The sequence below is a fragment of the Paroedura picta genome, chromosome 3 (genome assembly GCF_049243985.1).
Source record: "Paroedura picta isolate Pp20150507F chromosome 3, Ppicta_v3.0, whole genome shotgun sequence".
NCBI classification, from domain to species: domain Eukaryota; kingdom Metazoa; phylum Chordata; class Lepidosauria; order Squamata; family Gekkonidae; genus Paroedura; species Paroedura picta.
Window position 1 is genome coordinate 165,294,291 of NC_135371.1, and position 19,819 is coordinate 165,314,109.

The 19,819-nt window shown below is 48.0% G+C and overlaps 1 protein-coding gene across 4 annotated transcripts in view; it reads right to left on the reverse strand.

Moving 5' to 3' along the window:
• EIF4B (eukaryotic translation initiation factor 4B) overlaps positions 1 to 19,819 on the reverse strand; it is a 59,320-nt gene that overhangs the window by 12,228 nt on the left and 27,273 nt on the right. For all 4 annotated transcript variants that reach the window (XM_077329249.1, XM_077329251.1, XM_077329248.1 and 1 more), the window contains exons 4-10: positions 13,596 to 13,712; positions 12,408 to 12,462; positions 9,919 to 10,059; positions 8,163 to 8,279; positions 5,072 to 5,251; positions 3,990 to 4,227; positions 1,025 to 1,134 (exon numbers count right to left, since the gene is read on the reverse strand). In XM_077329249.1, coding sequence (XP_077185364.1) covers positions 1,025 to 1,134; positions 3,990 to 4,227; positions 5,072 to 5,251; positions 8,163 to 8,279; positions 9,919 to 10,059; positions 12,408 to 12,462; positions 13,596 to 13,712 — 958 coding nt within the window. The remainder of the gene's footprint in view (positions 1 to 1,024; positions 1,135 to 3,989; positions 4,228 to 5,071; positions 5,252 to 8,162; positions 8,280 to 9,918; positions 10,060 to 12,407; positions 12,463 to 13,595; positions 13,713 to 19,819) is intronic.

Consider the following 19,819-nt stretch of genomic DNA (forward strand, 5'->3'; position numbering starts at 1 on the left):
CCTCCCACCAGGCTGGGGCCCTGGCCAAAAAGGCCCTGTCCCTGGGCAACTTCACCTCTTTCATGATCGGCATTCATTCTTTTATTGATTTATATCCCACCTTTTCTGCCAACAGGGACCCGCTCCTCCATTTCATCCTCTCCGCTCCTCCATTTTATCCTCACAACAACCCTGTGAGGTAGGTTGGGCTGAGAGTGTGCGACTGGCCCAAAGTCACCCACGGCAAGCTTCCATGGCAGGGTGGGGTTTTCGAACTTGGGTTTCCCAGATCCTAGTCCAACGCTTTCACCACCACACCATGCTGGCTCTCATTCAAATCCCTACTGATCAGCAGTTACCAACACCACCAAGCAAGCAAGGTATATATTGCATGTTCAAAATTATCCATAAGGATTCATGTCCTGATCTGTATTGTATCTGGATAGCATCTTCAACATTATTATTATTATTTAATTTAGTACCCACCACTCCCCAAGCAGGCTCGTGGCGGGTTACAAATGTCCAGTTAAAAAAAAAAGCAATTAAAATGGACAGAGAAAATAACAGTACAGAGACAATCAAAGTTGCAGCTTGACACCAGGGGGGCCCTGTCGATCTTCCCTCCACTGCCCCAGCCTCAACCGTAGACCTGGCGGAAGAGCTCCGTTTTGCAGGCCCTGCAGAATGCTGGAAGGTTCCGCAGCTCAACCGAGAGCTCATTCCACCAGGTTGGGGCCAGGACCCAAAAGGCTCTGGTTGAGACCAGGCGTGCTTCTTTGGGGCCAGGAACGACCAGTAAATTATCACCCGCAGAGCATAAGGCCCTGCGGGGGGCATACAGCAATAGGTGGCCCCTCAGGTATGTGGGTCCCAACCCGCATATGGCCTTAAAGGTTAAAACCAAAACCTTGAACCGGATCTGGACAGCAACTGGCAACTGACATCGAGAAATCCCCCAATACAACATATGAAGCTGACTTGGAAACCAGCAGGGCTTCCCACCCTCCTGGCAAGCAGGTCAATGACCCTTTTGTGGACCACTTACTTCTTCCTGTTGGGCCTGTTCCCACAGAGGGGGTTGTACTGCCAGTCTGCGAGGACTCGCTCCCTGTCCGCGATCGCTCCTGGTTCTCTTCGCTACGCCAGCTAGGGTGCCTGGAGAATAGAAGAAGAAGAGTTGCTTCTTTAAGACCAACAAGACCACAACCTTTAAGACCAACAAAGATTTATTCCCTTTCCTGTCCCCACAACAGGCACCCTGTGAGGGAGGGGAGGCTGAGAGAACCCTGATATTACTGAAGAAGAAGAACAGTTGGTTCTTATATGCCACTTTTCTCTAACTGAAGGAGTCTCAAAATGGCTTACATTTGCCTTCCCTTTCCTCTCACAACAGACACCCTGTAAGGGAGGTGAGGATGAAAGAGCCCTGATATTACTGAAGAAGAAGAACAGTTGGTTCTTATATGCCACTTTTCTCTACCAGAAGGAGTCTCAAAAGTGGCTTACAATTACCTTCCCTTTCCTCTCCCCACAACAGACACCCTGTGAGGTGGGTGAGGCTGAGAGAGCCCTGATATTAGTGCTTGGTCAGAACAGCTTTATCAGTGCTGTGGAAAGCCCAAGGTCACCCAGCATGTGGGGGAGCGAAGAATCAAACTTGGCTCGCCAGATTAGAAGTCCGCACTCCTAACCACTGCACCAAGCTGGCTCTCCACAAGGATGCAAAGCAAGCGTTGTGGCCGTTACTGGGGAAATCCGTCGTGCAGATCTCTGCAAAGGGTCTACGGCTACGCCCAAACGGAACTGCTGCCCTTTACATTTGATAGCCCTGCTTCCAACGGGGGTTCTCGTTACATAAGGGAGTAACGATGGGCAGGTCATAATTTGCAGGAAACAAGTGAAGACTGTTTGGGGTTTGAACACACTGGTGCCAAACTCTTACAGCCCAGTGGTTTGTTTATGCAAGGATTTAAAAAAAAAAATTCTGCCTTTCTACTGTAAAACACTCAACAGCGGTCAAGTTAACCCAGATAAATCAATCGGCACATTCATGAGATATGGATGATTAAAATAAGCATAGGGAAGTCATCGTAAAAGAAATGATGTCTGTCTGACCCACAGGAGCTCCCGCACACTAGCAAGTCAGCTTCACCTACTTTCCAAATTGCCTCTGGGTTAAAGCAGCATGTGTGTCTCTCTGTGTATTTATTAAAGAGGGAAAAGGGAGCCAGGCACACTTCTCGGCTGAACAAATTCTCTAGAGTAGCGGTCCCCAACCTTTCTCAGGTCAGGGACCGCCTCCGGAGTGAGGGAAGAACCGACGGCCCAGGTGCTGCGAAAACGCGCACACGCAATTGCCGCACATGCGTGTTTTCGCCACCAGGTGGCGGTAACATGCATGTGCGGCAACTGCGTGTGCATGTTTTTGTCACTAGGGGGCGCTAACGCGAATGCACGGCAACAGCGCGCATGCGCGTTTGCGTAACCGCCATGCCGGCGGCTGCCCCTGCCTCTTCCCTTCCTTCTTGCTGCCGGCGGGGGAAGGCAGGCGTGGCTGGCAGCGGCCCGGTACCGTGGCTTTGGTGGCCTGCCACCGGGCCGTGGACCAGGGGTTGATGACCCCTGCTCTAGACCGTTAGGGAAAATGAGTGGATGAGATGGGCCTTTGCCAAACATGGCTTCTGATATGGCCACTGGAGATCCCCCCCGAAATATTGTTTTGGCAGCAGCTGCCCCCACCGCACAAGGATCTCTACTGCGTAACTGAAGGTAAGCTATGTGTATGCAAGAGAACATAGGTAAACGATTTTAGATTCAAATGAGTAGCCGTTTTGGTATGAAGTAGCACAATCAGAGTCCAGTAGCACCTTTAAGAACAACAAAGATTTATTCAAGGCGTGAGCTTTCGAGTGCAAGGTCTGACGAAGAGCGCCTGCACTCGAAAGCTCACGCCCTGAATAAATCTTTGTTGGTCTTAAAGGTGCTACCAGACTCTGTAAACGACGTTTGTTTGTTAAAATACTTTTTATTAAGAAGGCCCTGTGAAGCAGCGCTTCTGCTTGTAACGTTGAAGAGCTACTTTTGGAGTTATGTCCAACCTCACTCAGTGGCATTGTGCCGCTGGCTCCGCCTCCTGCGGCAGCCATTTTGTAGTTGGGCCTGTCACCCTGCGTCAGAATCCCCAAAGTGCCCACAAGCCCATAAATGTTTGGGACCCCACAGCACCCCCCCCTGCAACCCCCCCCCAGTCCTTCATGCTCATCCATCTCACAGAGACACATATGGCAAGGCCCCAACTAAAGATCTTTATACTGCTATGTAATATCTGACATTCTGTCCTCCTTTCAATGTTATTTTGTCGAAACTGTAATAGTTAATAAATTTCTTGATAGCAAGGATCCTGCTCAAATTGCCCGTATTGCAGCATTTTTAGGCAAGGTTTTTAGAATTACAGTATTTGCTGGCATATAAGACTACTTTCCCCCCCTGAAAAACATGCCTCCAAGTGGGGGGGTCGTCCTATACGCCGGGTGCACTTCAGTTGGGATAGACATAGCTGCCCATAGTACTGTATTTTGAGTGGAAATGTTGGGGGGGGGGGTCGTCTTATACGTCCAGTCGTCTTATACGCCGGCAAATACGGTAATTCCTTGTTTTTAACTAAACTGAGTAACTCTGCTTAATGTTTTTTTTCCTGTTTCATTACTTTGTATCGCCCTACTTGTATTGCTCCTTATGCCAATAAAGGCTTCTGTATCTGTCTCTGTAAAGATCTGAGATGACAAGCAGGGTCACATATCCTAAGGACAGCCACTGGATTTTCAAGGAAGGCTACCGGGAGGTTATCTTTTGCTTCCTTCAGAATGGACCGACTCAGCTGACAGTCTACAATATTCAGTGGGGTGCAAGGATCTCTACTGTACTGTTGTTGTTTTGCAATGCTGCCACTGCAAAAATTCCTCTTCTGCTGACACACCTGCATGACCCTCGCCTCCTAATTCAGCACTCACCGCTCCCGGGGCCGTCGCTCTAGCCTGGGTTTATCATCCTCTAGCTGACGCTGCAGCTTCTCCTGCTCCTTCTGTAGCCTCTCTTCTACTTCGCGCTCTCTTGCCGCAGTGTCCACAGGCTTGGCCCCCCCAAAGATGGAGGCCGCACGGCTAGACTGGGTAGCAGGAGCCACGGTGGTATCTTCCTCCTTGGGGGTGCTCCTGGGCTTCAGGTTCAACTTAGGCCTCTGGGTGGAACCTAAGAGGAGGGAGAAACACCCAAATCAATACCAACATTAAAGAAAAAAAATAAGCTATCCTAAGATTAGGAAACACTGACCGCAAGAGACTTAAGCTTCGTAGGGTAAAGCTTAATCATTAAGTCCTTAGTCCAGTGGATCTCAGCCTTGACCCTTTAATACAGTTCCTCATGTTGTGGGGACCCCCAACCATAAAATTAGGCAAGGGCTCTTTCACTGATATTAAACCGAAACAAACCAATGGCGGGAAAATCCATTTTTCGGGATTGTATATAAATTGTTTTTTTTCCCCCAGGATTTCTCAGTTCAGTTCTGCCTCTTGTCCCACCATGCCGATCTCGCTCTTTTCTGCTGCTCCAGACAGACAAACGCTCTGTCTCGATCTACCCCCCCCCGCCAAGCTGCTTGCCCTGCCGTGACCTCTGTGAAAGGGTCATTCGACCCCCAAAGGGGTCCTGACCCCAAGGTTGAGAACCACTGCCTTAGTCCTTCCCTGATAATGTTACCATACAAAGCTTAAGTCCCTTGCTGTCAAGTTTTGCTAATTTTAAAATAACTTCCATTTTAAACTTCAATGGAGAAATACTAAAAATACCCTGAGGAATCTATTAAGAAACAGTGACCAATGGGTGCTGATCAATCTTTAAAAACTCCAAACTTCCGCAACGGTGTGTTTACTATTCATTGGGAATTGAACCAGATTTCTTCAAGCATTCTCCTAGGATTATGTTTGCTGTTGTTGGCAGAATACCACTTTGGGGCAAGTGGAAGGTGGGGTGGGTGGATGGGAGCAAAGCCAACAAAATCTTCCCCAACTTGCAGCCGAGCACGAGCTGGTCTTACCTCTATCATCTCGCCGGCTGTCCTCCCTGTAATAATCGTCCCGTGAGCTCCACCTGTCCACCCGGTCATCTCTCCTTTCGTAACGGTCCTCGTAGCGGTCGCCGCCACCCCGGAAATCATCATCTCGGCGGTATCCACTGCCGAAGGCTCTCCTGCCACTGCCTGACCTGGAGTCGAAACCTGCAAGGGAAGGACGTTTATGGTGGCTCCCTTGGACGAGAGGAGAACTGTCATGGCTGCAGACAAGAGATGCTCCACAGGCGAGACAGGAGCCCCATTTCAGGGGCGTCAAAACAGCAAACAGGTGTCAGAGAATATGTCCTAAAAGGAGGAAATATGATTGTCTATGGGCATGTCCATAAACATAGAATACAGCGAGTAGGAAGAAGAGGAAGAAGAGTTGGTTCTTATATGCCGCTTTTCTCTACGTGAAGGAGTCTCAAAGCGGCTTACAGTCACCTTCCCATTCCTCTCCCCACAACAGACACCCTGTGGGGTGGGTGAGGCTGAGAGAGCCCTGATATCACTGCCCGGTCAGAACAGTTTTATCAGTGCCGTGGCAAGCCCAAGGTCACCCAGCTGGCTGCATGTGGGTGGGCGCAGAATCGAACCTGGCATGCCAGATTAGATATCCACACTCCTAAGCACTACACAAACTGGAACCAGTTTATCATGAATTTTGGGTGGTTTGTGAAATCAAGTTTATGACTGGTCAGCTGGCACAAACGAACTTTGAACCTGTTCACGGAGGCTGTCGCAGTTTGTGAATGGATACATTTCCAGATAGACCGTCTCAACTCAATCAAGATGTTCACTAGACTTACAAAGCTGGGGTGCGTGTGTGTTTGTGTGAAGTTACCCTGTTTTGGTGTCACTGCCTTGTTCCTGAGAAATTTCATAGACTCCTGTAACGGCAGCAATGCAAGAAAAAGAGGACTAATATCAAACCACTGAATCCCTGCAGTAAAAACTGAATGGTGGGTGTGTGTTTCAAACCGGGTACAACCAGTTCATTATACAGCATGCCCAGCAGAATCCAGTTCCTCCTCAACAATGCAAGCATCGAAGGACTGATCCATCTCAAAGCACCTTGTCAAAAGAAATCCAAGCAGGGCAGAGGAATATCTACAGGTCCAGCACAACCAGTTGAGGGTACAGAATGCTGAGCAGAATCCAGTGCCAACGTGGCAATGCAAGCTTAAAAGGACTGACAGATTTCAAATCACAATGCAACAAGACATCCAATTGGGGTGGGGGGCCCCTCTTAAAACTGACAACAGAAATGGAGAAACCCCAAGTTAGGGGTGGGAAGAACCTCATTCTACCCCCATAATCCCCCTAGGAAACACTTTCATGGGGGCACCTTCTTTGGGAGGGGGGGGGGGCTTATAGATCCCATAAATTCAATCCTCAACAAATTTGGAAAGCAGGCAGAAGTTGGCTAGAGATTCCTATGGAGTCTGGTGCCTCTAGCAGGCCGGTGGTTGTTTTACCGCATCACTGACCTTATGAACCAAACTGGTTTGACAGACATCTAAAAACGTTTGTCCATGGTTTGCGAACAAGGCACGCCACAAGCCACAAATTGTGTGTTACCCAGGGCACGCCTATCTCCCATGGTGATACCAAGCTACAACCAAACAGAACTGGACAGCAGTGATAGATTAAGGTTCGTGGGTGAGGGCGGGATTTCACATGCAGTTCTCGAGACAGTCTATCTGTTCCCGGATAGGCTTTTCGGCAAAACCCATTCAGCAAAACCCACCAAAAGCTTGAATTAAAAATGGGCTCAGATGTGACAACAGCCTGGAAGGCAAGTCATCCGTGACGGCATGCAAGCACCACTCCCATAAACTAACTGGGGGAAAACCAAGGGACCAACGACAAAATCATTGGCTGGAAAGAACTCAAAGATCCCATTGGCTAGAACAGAGATAGAATCATAGAATCATAGAGTTAGAAGGGGCCATACAGGCCATCTAGTCCAACCCCCTGCTCAACGCAGGATCAGCCCAAAGCATCCTAAAGCACCCAAGAAAAGTGTGTATCCAACCTTTGCTTGAAGACTGCCAGTGAGGGGGAGCTCACCACCTCCTTAGGCAGCCTATTCCACTGCTGAACTACTCTGACTGTGAACATTTTTTCCTGATATCTAGCCTATATCATTGTCGTCCTTGTAGTTTAAAGCCATTACTGCGTGTCCTCTCCTCTGCAGCCAACGGAAACAGCATCCTGCCCTCCTCCAAATGACAACCTTTCAAATACCACAAGCTTTTGGAGCCCAAGGGCACCTTTGGGATTCTGACTCTGGGCAGTGGACACGAGAAAATGGCTACCCCACGTGGCAAAGCTAACCACAGGGGGAAAAGAGTGATTTTTAAAAGTAAGCTGGGGAAGAGGAGTGAGAGAGAATAAAACCACCCCTGTGGGGGCTTGCAGTGGCTGAAACAACATTATTTTCATCTGCCCACCAATAGAATCTCCATGGGCATACAGAAAGGCGTTGGCAGGTGCTACAGCTCCCAGGGGCATCATGTTAGGGCAGGGGTAGTCAAACTGCGGCCCTCCAGATGTCCATGGACTACAATTCCCATGAGCCCCTGCCAGCAAATGCTGGCAGGGGCTCATGGGAATTGTAGTCCATGGACATCTGGAGGGCCGCAGTTTGACTACCCCTGTGTTAGGGGCTCCTGATCTATACGCAATCAGGAGTATTATCTGGATTGATGTACCGCAACCTGAGGAAACCAGAAAGCACTGGGTCTTCTGCCTCTAGAACACTCCATTCCTTCCGCCTCTAGAACATTTCATTAAGCAGTTCGCTCTTGGGACACTAAAGCAAAACGAGCTGATAAAAGCCTTGTTCTTCTGGACGCTGCTTCTAATACCCTGTCTCCAATTACAGTCTCGCTCAAGGTAGAAATGCCTTCCGGGCACCAATGACCTAAGACACAAAATGGAAATTTTCAGGCATGCGGGAGGAGGGGGGAGTTTAATAACCGCTCAGCACAACTGGCTGCACACACTGAAATGCCCCACGAGAGGTTGTTTAACCCGACAGCCCCCGACCCAAGTTACTGGTGCACTGTACCTCCTCTATCGTAGTCCCTGCTACGGTCATCGTAACGATCTCTGCCCCCAAAGCCCATCTCTCTCCGGGGACCATCGCGATACCGGTCCGAATCGTAACGATCACGGTCCCGATATCCTAATTCAGGGAAAGAAAAGGAAAGAAAAAGGTTACAACGCGTACAAAACAGCTCTAGTACAACACTGGGTAGTTCCGAAAAGCACGCTGCACCCAGGGAGGTGAGTGGACAGACAAGTTCGTGGGTGACCTTCTAAAATTACAATGTTCTACCAAGAAATATTGCCTTACGTTTTACCATGAAATGCATGGGAGTATTTAAGTTTGTGCTTGTTTGCACTCCAAACGGATTGCGGAAGCGAGTGTGGCCATAAAACAGGTCTTGCTGGGCTTCTGGTAAGAGGCCAAGTTCGGATGCGTCTCCACAAGTACAAGGTGCAACTGTATTCGCTCTATTTATTTATTAAATTTGTACACCGCACCTCTTGGCTAGCCAATTTGCAGTGGCTCACGACAGTCAGATTACAATGACTGAAAAATCCCAACATTTAACAGTCCCAGCTAAAACGAACTTAGAAGCCACTGTATCAACAGCATCCTCCCAACAGTTCTGACCAGCTACAGATTATTATTGATAATAATGATGAGGGAATCTGATAACCATCTTCAAGTATTTAAAAGGCTGCAATGTAGAGCAGTGGTCCCCAACCTGCGGTCTGCGGCCCGGTGCCGGGCCGCGAAGGCCATGGCGCCAGGCCGCGGTTCCCTCTCCCCGCCCCCCCCAGCAGTAAAAAACTTCCAAGGCCGCAAGCTTGCGGCCCGGGAAGCTTCTTACTGCGGGAGGGGGGGGAGAGGGAATCAGGGCCGGTCTGCGCATGCGCACATGCGCCACGCACGTCCGAAATCGCACATGCACGGCCAGCTCGCACATGCGCAATGCGCGGCCGCGCATGCGCGGGCGGGGCAGTTGCCCTGCTGGTCCCCAGCCAAAAAAAGGTTGGGGACCACTGATGTAGAGGATGGAGCAGAGTTGTTCTCTCTTGCCCCGGAGGGACGGACCAGAACCAATGGGATGAAATTAATTCACAAGAAATTCCGTCTCAACATCCGGAAGAAGTTCCTGAAAGTCAGAGCGGTTTCTCAGTGGAACAGGCTTCCTCGGGAGGTGGTGGGTTTTCCGTCTTTGGAAATTTTTAAGCAGAGGCTGATTCTGTGAAGGCTTGAGGGGGTGGCAGGTGACAGTGGATGAGCGATTGGGATATGAGTGTCCTGCATAGTGCAGAGGGTTGGACTAGATGACCCAGGAGTTCCCTTCCAACACTATGAATCTATGATAAGCATATCAAAGGATTTCACATACATAATCCAGACAACAGCCCTATAAAGATTACTCCAGCCTTAAAAGAGCTCAGAGTGGTACCCATGATTCTTCCCTCTCGCCTTTTATCCTGGTGGGTACCTTTCTATGTGTAGTTTAAAGCCATGAGTGCGGGTCCTATCCCTTGCTGCCAAGAGGAACTGCTCCCTGCCCTCCTCTAAGTGACAGCCTTTCAAATCCTTCAAGAGAGCCATCCTGTCCCCTCTCAGCCTCCTCTTCTCCAGCTTGAACATTCCCAAGTCCCTCAAGCCTTTCCTCACAGGGCTTGGTCCTGAGGCTCCAGATCACCCTCATCACATCTAGAAAGTGAGTCAAGGAAGCAGAGCAGAACACTGTTTTTCAGCTTGAGGCCATAGAGGATGAAATCTGCCACGAACTCACTATCTCCAAAGCTATCCTCGCCCCTGCGGGGAGGGTAGTCATCAAAGCTCTCAGTAGCAGGACGAGCCCTCCAGTCAGTCTCGAATCTCTCCGAATCGCGGTTGCGATCACGATCTCTGCCGAAAGAGCGATCGTCCCTGTCTGCAGGAAGCAAAGGCAATGCAAGAGTTAAAACCATACGCCAACCCGTTTACAAGTGGACCTAGGGGAAAAGAGGGTTAAAAACAATGTCATCCGTTCAGTCGTGTCCATTCTATAGGCTTTTTGTAAAGGTATCCCCTCCCTGTGCAAGCACCAAGTCATGTCTGACCCTTGGGGTGACGCCCTCTAGGGTTTTCTTGGCAGACTCAATACGGGGTGGTTTGCCAGTGCCTTCCCCAGTCATTACGGTTTACCCCACAGCAAGCTGGGTACTCATTTTACCAACCTCGGAAGGATGGAAGGCTGAGTCAACCTTGAGCCGGCTGCTGGGATCGAACTCCCGGCCTCATGGGCAGACAGCTTCAGACAGCATTTCTGCTGCCTTACCACTCTGCACCACAAGAGGTTAAAAGCTAGCCCCAGTTTAAATGCTTCATCGCCATCTTGCTGGATTTCCCCCCAGCAACATAATGCATCCTCCTAAAACAGCCCATTACAGCCTTCTATGGAGGTACCGCTGAAATATTTTGCACGCTTTGAGGTGCCAGGAAGTGATGTCAGCCGGCCATATCTCCCTGCCACGCCCCCAGGAAGTGAGAGGGGCCCCGAGCAGCAAAGGTTTAAATGGCATGTGCCCCTCCCCTTCCTTCCTTCTCCAGGCTTTCATTGGCCACTTTGGGAGGGGGTGGGTCAACCTGCCCAAATAAGGGTAGATTTTTGAGGGGCCTTTGTGGCACTGAATGGTACTTTGCTACCTTGGTTGGAAAACCCCGTCCTATAGCATTAGGCATTAGGTTATTTATTTATTTATTTGTTTAATATTCCAATTTATATCCTGCCACTTCCAAGACCGGCTCGTGGCGGGTTACAAGTCCCCACTAAAAGACATTAAAACCCCAACATGGCGGAAAAATCCCCACCCAACCCCCACTAAGCAGAGGGGCGAGGAAGGAGGTCATAGTCAATACTCTGCTCATACCCAAGGTTACTGCAGAGACACAATTTAATTGGCTAAACAAGCCTAAAGTGTATATACTGACAAATTTAGAATCCAATGTCATCTTAAAACCAACACGTTTTTATTCAAGTTATGAGCTTTGTGTGCACACACACACTTGTACCTGAAAGCATACGAAAGCTCACACCTTGAATAAAAATTTTTTGTTGGTCTTACAGGTGCCCCTGGACTCTAAATTTGTTCCGCTGCTTCAGACCAACATGGCTACCTGCTGCTTGAATCTGCGTATAGGAAAGGCAGACTATTGCTTTAAAAGTTGTCCAGTAGCTGTGAAGCGACCTGCTTTGAAAGAGGAGATACGCTTCTTCATAGGACCGCAACCCCCTTTTAAAAAGAGGTGGAAATAAAGGCAGAGGTTTGTGGAGGGGATGCCTGTAAGAAACACCAGGTAAAGGTTGATGGCAACCAGCCAAAGAGATGCAGCACTGAGCTCGGATCCAGACCCCAATGGGAAGTCTCCCGAAGCTGTGGTGAAGCGGACAAGCCCAATCCTGGCCAGTTTCACCACTGCTTTGCACTTCAAGCTTGCGCAAGATGCTGCATCATCCAGTGGCACCCGATTTTCTCCAGACGGCCTGCACAAGATCTGAAACCTCCGGTCACCAGCAAATCTCCCCTACCCCACAAAAGAAATACAGTTAGAGGGAACTGGGCCCGAAGAGAAGGGCTCAGGATGGACGTTCAAACCAACAGAGAAAGTATATGCCCTGGAGATAAAAACCTAATGGATTACAGTGATCTGCTTTAGGCTGTTTGTGATCACCGAGACTCCACGTGCTGCTTACTACTAGGGAGATTTCTTGGGAAACAGGCAGGGGGCTGCGAAATCCATCTCTGATGCAAGCGAACAGCCCCAGCAGAGAACTGAAAGCCAGCAAAACCACCTTGCAGGGTTGTTGTTTTGTTTTGCTCAAAATGAAATTTCTCTCCGCTTACAGCAGCCTTTTCCCACCTCTGGACTGTGGAGGAGCCCCTGAAATAATTTTCCAGAATTTGTGGAGGACCAGCTGGCCACGTTCCCTGGCCACGCCCCTGGATGTGACATCACGGCCCGCACTCTTTCTGCCCCCTCCCCCCCTGTCCTTACTAGTTCTATGCCAGTTCTGCATCATGGAGGGTGGGGAAAGAAAGGTAGAAGCTCAGAAGACAGCCCACACACACACAGAAGCTCAGAAGACAGACCCCCCACACACACACAGAAGCTCAGAAGACAGCTCATACACACACACACACACCATATCATGCCATGTCAGTGTTTCCACGGACCCCCTTCAGAACCCCCGCAGACCCCTGGTTGGGAATCCCCGGCTTACAGAGATGCGGCTCTTACCTTTATCCTGAGCTTGATCAGCAACATCCACTCGTATTCTCCGGTTCCCTAGAGACTGAACACAGAGTGCAACATTGGCTTATTTAAGTCCAAAGACAAGCAGCTCAGCAAGCTCAAGGTAATCTTTCAATAATGTACTTGGCAACACTCCCGGGAAACGGGTGCCATGGCAGCCCATTCGGGCTGGAGGCGAAGAGGCCAGCCTAGCTGGGAGACCTCTGTCACTGCAATGCATGCTCTCCAGAAACCCTTCTTGCCGGATCTGTGTTCCTGCCGGCACTTCCAGACGTAAATACATGGGATGCACGTCAGTGTTTTTTTTAAGTCATATCCCAGTTTATTGCTGCGGGGAATCTAATTGTGGGTTCTCCCTAATGCCAGTGGAACAAAAATATTAATGAGATTAGTTGTGTTACACTCATCTTGGGCTCAAGGCACCGTGAGGCTGTTTCAAGTGTTAAATGCTGCCTAAACGCTACAGAGTAAGCGGATTTAAGTATGTCCAGCTCCCTGTTGTGTAATAAATTGCATTTTGACTCGTAGTGCTAACAATGCCTAGATAGTTGCTTTGACTTTTTTTTCATGGGGAAAGGAAAACATAGTTGTATATTAAATCACAAAATCAGACTGCCGGCTGGCAAAAAAGCCAGTAGAAAATGAGCCATTTCCTCCTGGCCGTGTCAGAAGATCTAGTACATTTTGAGCCCACTCTTCCTGCAAAGTGCCGATATTTCTTGCGATCCTGCGTTGAGCAGGGGGTTGGCCTAGATGGCCTGTGTGGCCCCTCCCAACTCTATGATTCTAGGATTCTATGATTCTAAGCAGCGGCTGGACAGGTACTTCTCCTGGATGCTTTAGGCTAATCCTGCACTGAGCAGGGGGTGGGACTAGATGGCTTGTCTGGCCCCTTCCAACTCTATGATTCTATGGTTCTTGGCAGGGGCTCTGATCCCATCAGGTCACAGAAGCTAAGCAGGGCCGAGCCTGCCATATATTTGGATGGGAGACCCTCAAGGATTTGGATGGAGTTCCTCCAAAGAACACTAGGCGTCATGCCGCAGAGGCAGGCAATGGCCAACCACCGCCAAACCGTCCCATGCCAGGCTGCCGGAGGGTCCCCAGATCTCCTGGCTACACTACCCGTGCCATACGATAAATAACAATAGATTTCGGCAGGTTTCCACTCACCTCTTCATTGAGGCTCAAAGCGCTGAGCAAGGAGTCCAGGTCTTCGAACTCAGCATATCCAAATCCTTTCAACCTTTCTGGGTTTGTAGGCTCTCGTGGTAAACGAACAGCACTTATCTGCCGTTGGATGGGGACAGAAAAGAATTTCTGGGTTACCGTATATACTCGCATATAAGTCGACCCGCATATAAGCCGAGGTGCCTAATTTTACCACAAAATCTGGGCAACTTTATTAACTCGCATATAAGCTGAGGGTGGGAAATGCTCCGTCATCACAGGCTCTCCCATCCAGCCCCCTCCCCAACAAATACAAAAAAGTCAAGAGGATTAATCGCTGCTGGGTTTTGTACCCCACTTTTCACTAGCTCAAAGTGGCTTACAATTGCCTTCCCTTCCTCTCTTGATGCCAGACACCCTGAGAGAGCTCTGACAGAACTGATCTGTGAAAACAGCTCTGGCAGAAGAACCAAACAGTGCCCCCCAGGCCAGCAAACCAGAGCAAAACAACAGTACCCAAAGTTGGCAACCTACTACAACAAGTACAACAGCCACCAAACTGGGAGAACGGACAACTCTAACTACAACTACAGTGCCCCCCGAACAAAACACTGGAAGAAAGAACTGTAAAAATCAACTTTTAAAATAAACACAAGTCAGAGCAAGCTCAGCTTGCAGTAGATATTTGCAAAAGGCAATGCAATGATTGGCTGGCTAGAGCAGGCTGTTATTTCGATTACCATATATACCCAAGTATAAGCCGAGGAGGGCTTTTTCAGTGTGAAAAAAGGTGCTGAAAAACTAGGCTTATACGCAAGTATATAGGGTACTTTCCACCTTCAGGAGTGAGGCAACGCCACCTATCACGCTTCACATTCCTGGTGAAGACAGAAACCCACGGCAGATCGTCTCCACAAGAAAAGGAAAGCTGCATCGTAACAGATCACAAGAGAGAGATTTGCAGGCTACTGGTATCTGGCATAATGCCCAAGGACCTGTTAGCAATAACCATCGAGAGACTTACAAATTGCTTGACAAGGAACGGCAGCAAAGAACTCAGGTGCGACTTTTGAAACTCTTTAATTAAGCCAGACAGAATCACACCCAGGCATTTTGCATTAATCACCCGCCTTCTACCGCGACGCTCCTATTATTGCAAGTTGCCTGTTTTGCTCATCAACCGGCATAAAAATAGTGAAAAAAAGCATGTTTTAACTCAGAAACTTTCTTCAAGGAACCCCAGAAGTGGTGGGATTGCGGGGAACAGGGGTAGTCAACCTGTGGTCCTCGAGATGTTCATGGACTACAATTTCCATGAGCCCCTGCCAGCAAACACTGGTAGGGGCTCGTGGGAATTGTAATCCATGAACATCTGGAGGAACACAGGTTAACTACCCCTGGCGGGGAATATGGTTGGGAAGCAGAGCTGTGGACACGCCCTCCTGCGGCCCCTCCCTTTCCCACCCCCTCCAGGCCCATCACTGGCCATTTCAGGAGGGGTCAGGTCGACCGGACCATATAAGATCCTCTCACCTGATAAATGTTTAACCAATTAAAAAAAATATATTAAAAATTAATCAACTCCCACCCACTCAGGAAACTCTTCCAGGGCTGTCAAGAAACCCCAGGGTTTCAGAAAACCCTGGCTGAGAAACTATTTGGATTCCGAGCTAGTTAAGAGTTGATTTAACAATTTGCCTATTCCTAATTCACCCACCCCGGTCCAGATTAGAGCCTTTAACCACTAAGCTGGCTCCAGCAGTTTTGGGCAACAGAAAACTAAAGGAAAGCCATGGCTTTTCAGTCCGAGGAACAATCTGCTGTGATCAGCAGGGCATGCTGCCACACCGATAACATTCAGGATGGCTAGAACAAGCGGTATTTCATGCTCCAGCCTTTCCAGACCTAGACCCGTGCTCCTTCAAGCATGATTTCCTGTTAATCCTTTGTACGAGCAGGCCTAGGAAGGGAGAGGGAAACAGCAATGCCAAAAGTGATCTGTCAGTTGCAGAGGACACCCCAAAGCTTGCACAAACCAATGAACCAAGTCCAAATAATTGATAAATGCTGTAGCAGGAAGCCAGGAGGCTGGACGCTGCAAGATGTTTGCATGGATGGAGAGGAGAGGCCTATTCAGCAGTGGAATAGGCTGCCTAAGGAGGTGGCGAGCTCCCCCTCACTGGCAGTCTTCAAGCAAAGGTTGGATGCACACTTTTCTTGGATGCTTTAGGATGCTTAGGGCTGATCCTGCATTGAGCAGGGGGTTGGACTAGATGGCCTGGATGGCCCCTTCCAACTCTATGATTCTGCGATTCTCCAATCCCTCTGCTGCAAAGCTCTGACTCCCACCCCTCGCTCTGTTCTTATGGGTCTCCACCCACCAGGAGCAGCATTTCAGGAAGTGTTTGGGACTTCTATGGCCCGGTGGAAGTTCCAGAAACCCTTCTGCCAGAGGAAAACGTCTGTCAAATCCAATCCAGGTTGGATAGTACAACAGCAATTTTATTTGTGGTCATTCGGACCAAGGTTCTGGTTGTGGGGTAAAATTTAAAACTACATCTAGGATCCCCTTTTTCTACCTACTGGATTAGGACTTAAGGCTGCTGGGCATGGTAACTCTCCTGCAAGCACCTCACAAGGATTTTTTAAAAACCTAATAACCTTTTAAAGGTAGCTCATGCGTAGCAATCGTCAGAGAGTCCAGAGAGTATCACTCAGTAAGGATTAGAAAACAGGTAGAGGAAAAGCTTGGCTTTCCATGAATCGATTACCCAGAATGCTCAGTGAACCAGCATCACTCAAGAGAGCTAGTGTGGAGTAGTGGTTAAGAGCAGCGGCCTCTAACCTGCAGAACCAGGCTTGATCCCCCATTCCATGAAAAGCAGCCAGCTGCGTGACCTTGGGCTAGTCACAGTTCTCTTAGAGCTGTTCTTGCAGAGTAGTTCTGTCAGAGCTCTCTCAGCCCCCCCTACCTCACAGGGTGTTTTTGTGGCGAGAGGACGGGAAGATTGTAAGCCACTTTGAATATCCTTCAGGTAGTGAAAAGTGGGGTATAAAAACCAGCTCTTTGGAAATGTTATTATCCATTGTGGCAAGCAGGTTGGGAATTACTCTTCTAGTCATTCAACAGGTTGAAAAAATGTATCCCATTTCCCCTTAACTAAACGTACCCTTTTGTTATTTTAGAAATATGGCACATCACGCAGAACTAAAAAGTATGTGCGATGGGAGTGACAGAGCTAGAAGAACACATCCCTAAATTTCAAGACGATGTCTGCTGTCACAACCATGTGTGTCACACCCTACTGCAGCCTTTCTCAACAGCTTGAGATTTTTCTATTGAGAAACCCCTGAAACATTTTTCAGGCTCTGAGAAACCCCAGAAGTGGCATGATGGTGTATGATGTGGTAGAGAAGCATATCTGCGGACACGCCCACCCGGAGACCCTCCCCTTCCCACCCCCTCCAGGCCCTTCATTGGCCATTTCGGGAGGGGGCCCCCCGCAGGTTGACATGATCATATATGGTCATATCACGTGATAAATATTTAACAAATTGCTCCCTTCTCCTTTAGCTCCCTGCCCACCTCAACAACAAGCACTTTCCCCACAGTGTAAAAAATACACTCTTACAGATGAAGAACAGAGTTTTGCTCCCCCAGAAAAAAAGAAAACAAATTTTTGGGAGAACTGACATATCCAATGCTTCATGCCCAGTGAAACAAAACTAAATGTACTGCTTTAACAACAACATAAAATGCATACTTTATGTTATCTTAGGATATAAAACTGCAATATTTCACATGTACAGAATTTTAATGTTATAAATGATTTGGCTTTCTACAAGCAAAATTGCAAATGCACCCAAAACTTGAAAGAAAACAGCAGGCTGACGCACCCTATGCTACCTTAAGCACGTGTATCTTAAATTTTGCTACATGGTTAAAGCAGGCTTTTTCAACTGGAGTTTCATGAAACCCGGGAGTTTTTATTTCTTTCTTTCTTTTTTTAAATAATTTTTATTAATACAGAAAAAAGTTACATAGAAATTACAGAACAGCAAATACATATAACAGAAATAGTAACAGGAAAAAAGAAAAATGAGTATAAAGTCATTTTAAAAAGACTTCCAACTGTACTTACAAAGAAAAAAAAAATCTTAATCTTTTTTTGCTTGTATCTAAACTTTTGTTGTATTACAATAACAAATATCTCAAATACTCTATAAAATATAGAGCCATCCTTAATATTTATAATCATATCTTTGTTTTGAATTTTTTTCCAATATAAATTTTCCAATATAAATGGAATTTTTTCCAATATAAATGGAAAATGGAAACCCAGGGGTTTCTTGATGGTCCTGGAAGGGTTTCCCAAATGGCTGGGTGTTAAGTAATTTTTAATCTATTTTTTTAATTTGTTAAAACTCTTTTGGGGTGACATGACCAGATATGTGGTCATATCAACCCGTTCCCCCTCCCAAAATGGCCAGTGATGGACCTGGAGAGGATGGGAGGGGGAGGGGCCCTGCAATTACTGCCCCGCCTTCCTCTGATCTCCACCCCCCATCCCCAGCAAGGTGGGGCAATAAGCTACTTGTAACCAGTCTGTGCGTATATGTGTCACAGTAGTTTAAAAGAAGAAATCAGGTCAAAAGGACGACAGACGGTATGCAACAGTTAATAAGCAATAAAAGCCCTGCAGGATCCCTTCATGAAGATTAGATATCCTTCTAGGTACGGAAATACATCTTGGATTTAAAAGCCGTAAGACTACAGCATGCTCACCCTGTCTTTAAAAGGATCACTCATTCTAAAAAACCAAACAAACCCAAAACCTTTATAGGAGGATATTCCCCCAATGTTCTCCACAATTTCCAATTTTCCCATCAGAACCCCAAAAAAGGCCTTGGGAAAAATGGAGGGGGGGATTTATTCTGCTGAATTTCCCCAGTTCTTTCCCCTCTGGGCATGTCACTGTGGACAACTTCTATTGTAAATGAGAAAAAACAACATCCAGGAACAGTGAAAAAGAACCATGTTCAAGACTGCTGAGTCAACTTCATGAAATATAGTTGCAAAAGTCGCCTTCTGTTTTGCAGCCTTTTGCCTCCAAGGCAGAAGGGCTGCCCTTGACTTAGCAGGGCTCTATTTGCAAACAGTGCATTGCAGACTGTGTTTGCCCTTTGGTTTTTGAGCTGAGGTTGGGGAGGGAGCTGGGGATTGAGAAACGGTGTCTGTGGTCACCTCTCTCCAGTTATAACGGGCTCTTTGTAGTTTCAAGATGACGGCAGGACAGCAAAAGTACTTTGCAGAATTCTATGTGCAACTGTGCCAGTAGAAAAGAGCAAGAACCCAGTAGCACCTTAAAGATGAACAAAATTTGTGGCGGGCAGCTTTCGTGCATCACTGCCCACTGCTTCAGATGCAGAGCAGTGGCTCTCGAAAGCTCATACCCTGCCATACATTTTGTTATTCTTTCAGGTACTCCTGAACACTTGCTCTTTTCTACTGCTACAGACTGAGATGGCTACTAGCATTCAGCTTAAGCCAAGCTGAGAAAAATACACATTATTTAAGCCTAATATAGATCAGAAAATCTGATCGGCTACTGGTATATAGCTGAGCCTGGATTAAAGCTGATTTTTTTTTTTTGGCTTTTAGTCGGATATACTCAGCTATCCTGAAGATCAGCTAGGGAAAAGGGAGCTGAGGGGCCAGTCAGCTGAGGCAGCACAAGCTTAAAACTTCCAGCCAGGTCTGCGGGGAGAGACACCCCCATCATACACCAATCCTGGGGCCAGCTTCTTCTGTCGTGTGGTTTAAACCAGGGGCAGTCAACCTGTGGCCCTCCAGATGTCCATGGACTATAATTCCCATGAGCCCCTGCCAGCGTTTGCTGGCAGGGGCTCATGGGAATTGTAGTCCATGGACATCTGGAGGGCCACAGGTTGACTGCCCCTGGTTTCAACTACACTGCAGAAAAAGCCCTCACAGTCAGGTCTGCTTGTGATGGGAAGAGACCACCCCAGGACATGCGGATCTTGCTGCCAGCTTCTCCTGCAGCTTGGTTAAAAACAAGACAAAACATTTTTCTTCTTAATTCTATTGGACCCCCCAACATTTCAGGATTTCCAAAGGGGAAAAAAAAATCCTGGATCAGAATATCATACCAGTACTGGGATCTGAAAAACTGACTTTTTTCCGGTCCAATTGACCCAAACTGAAA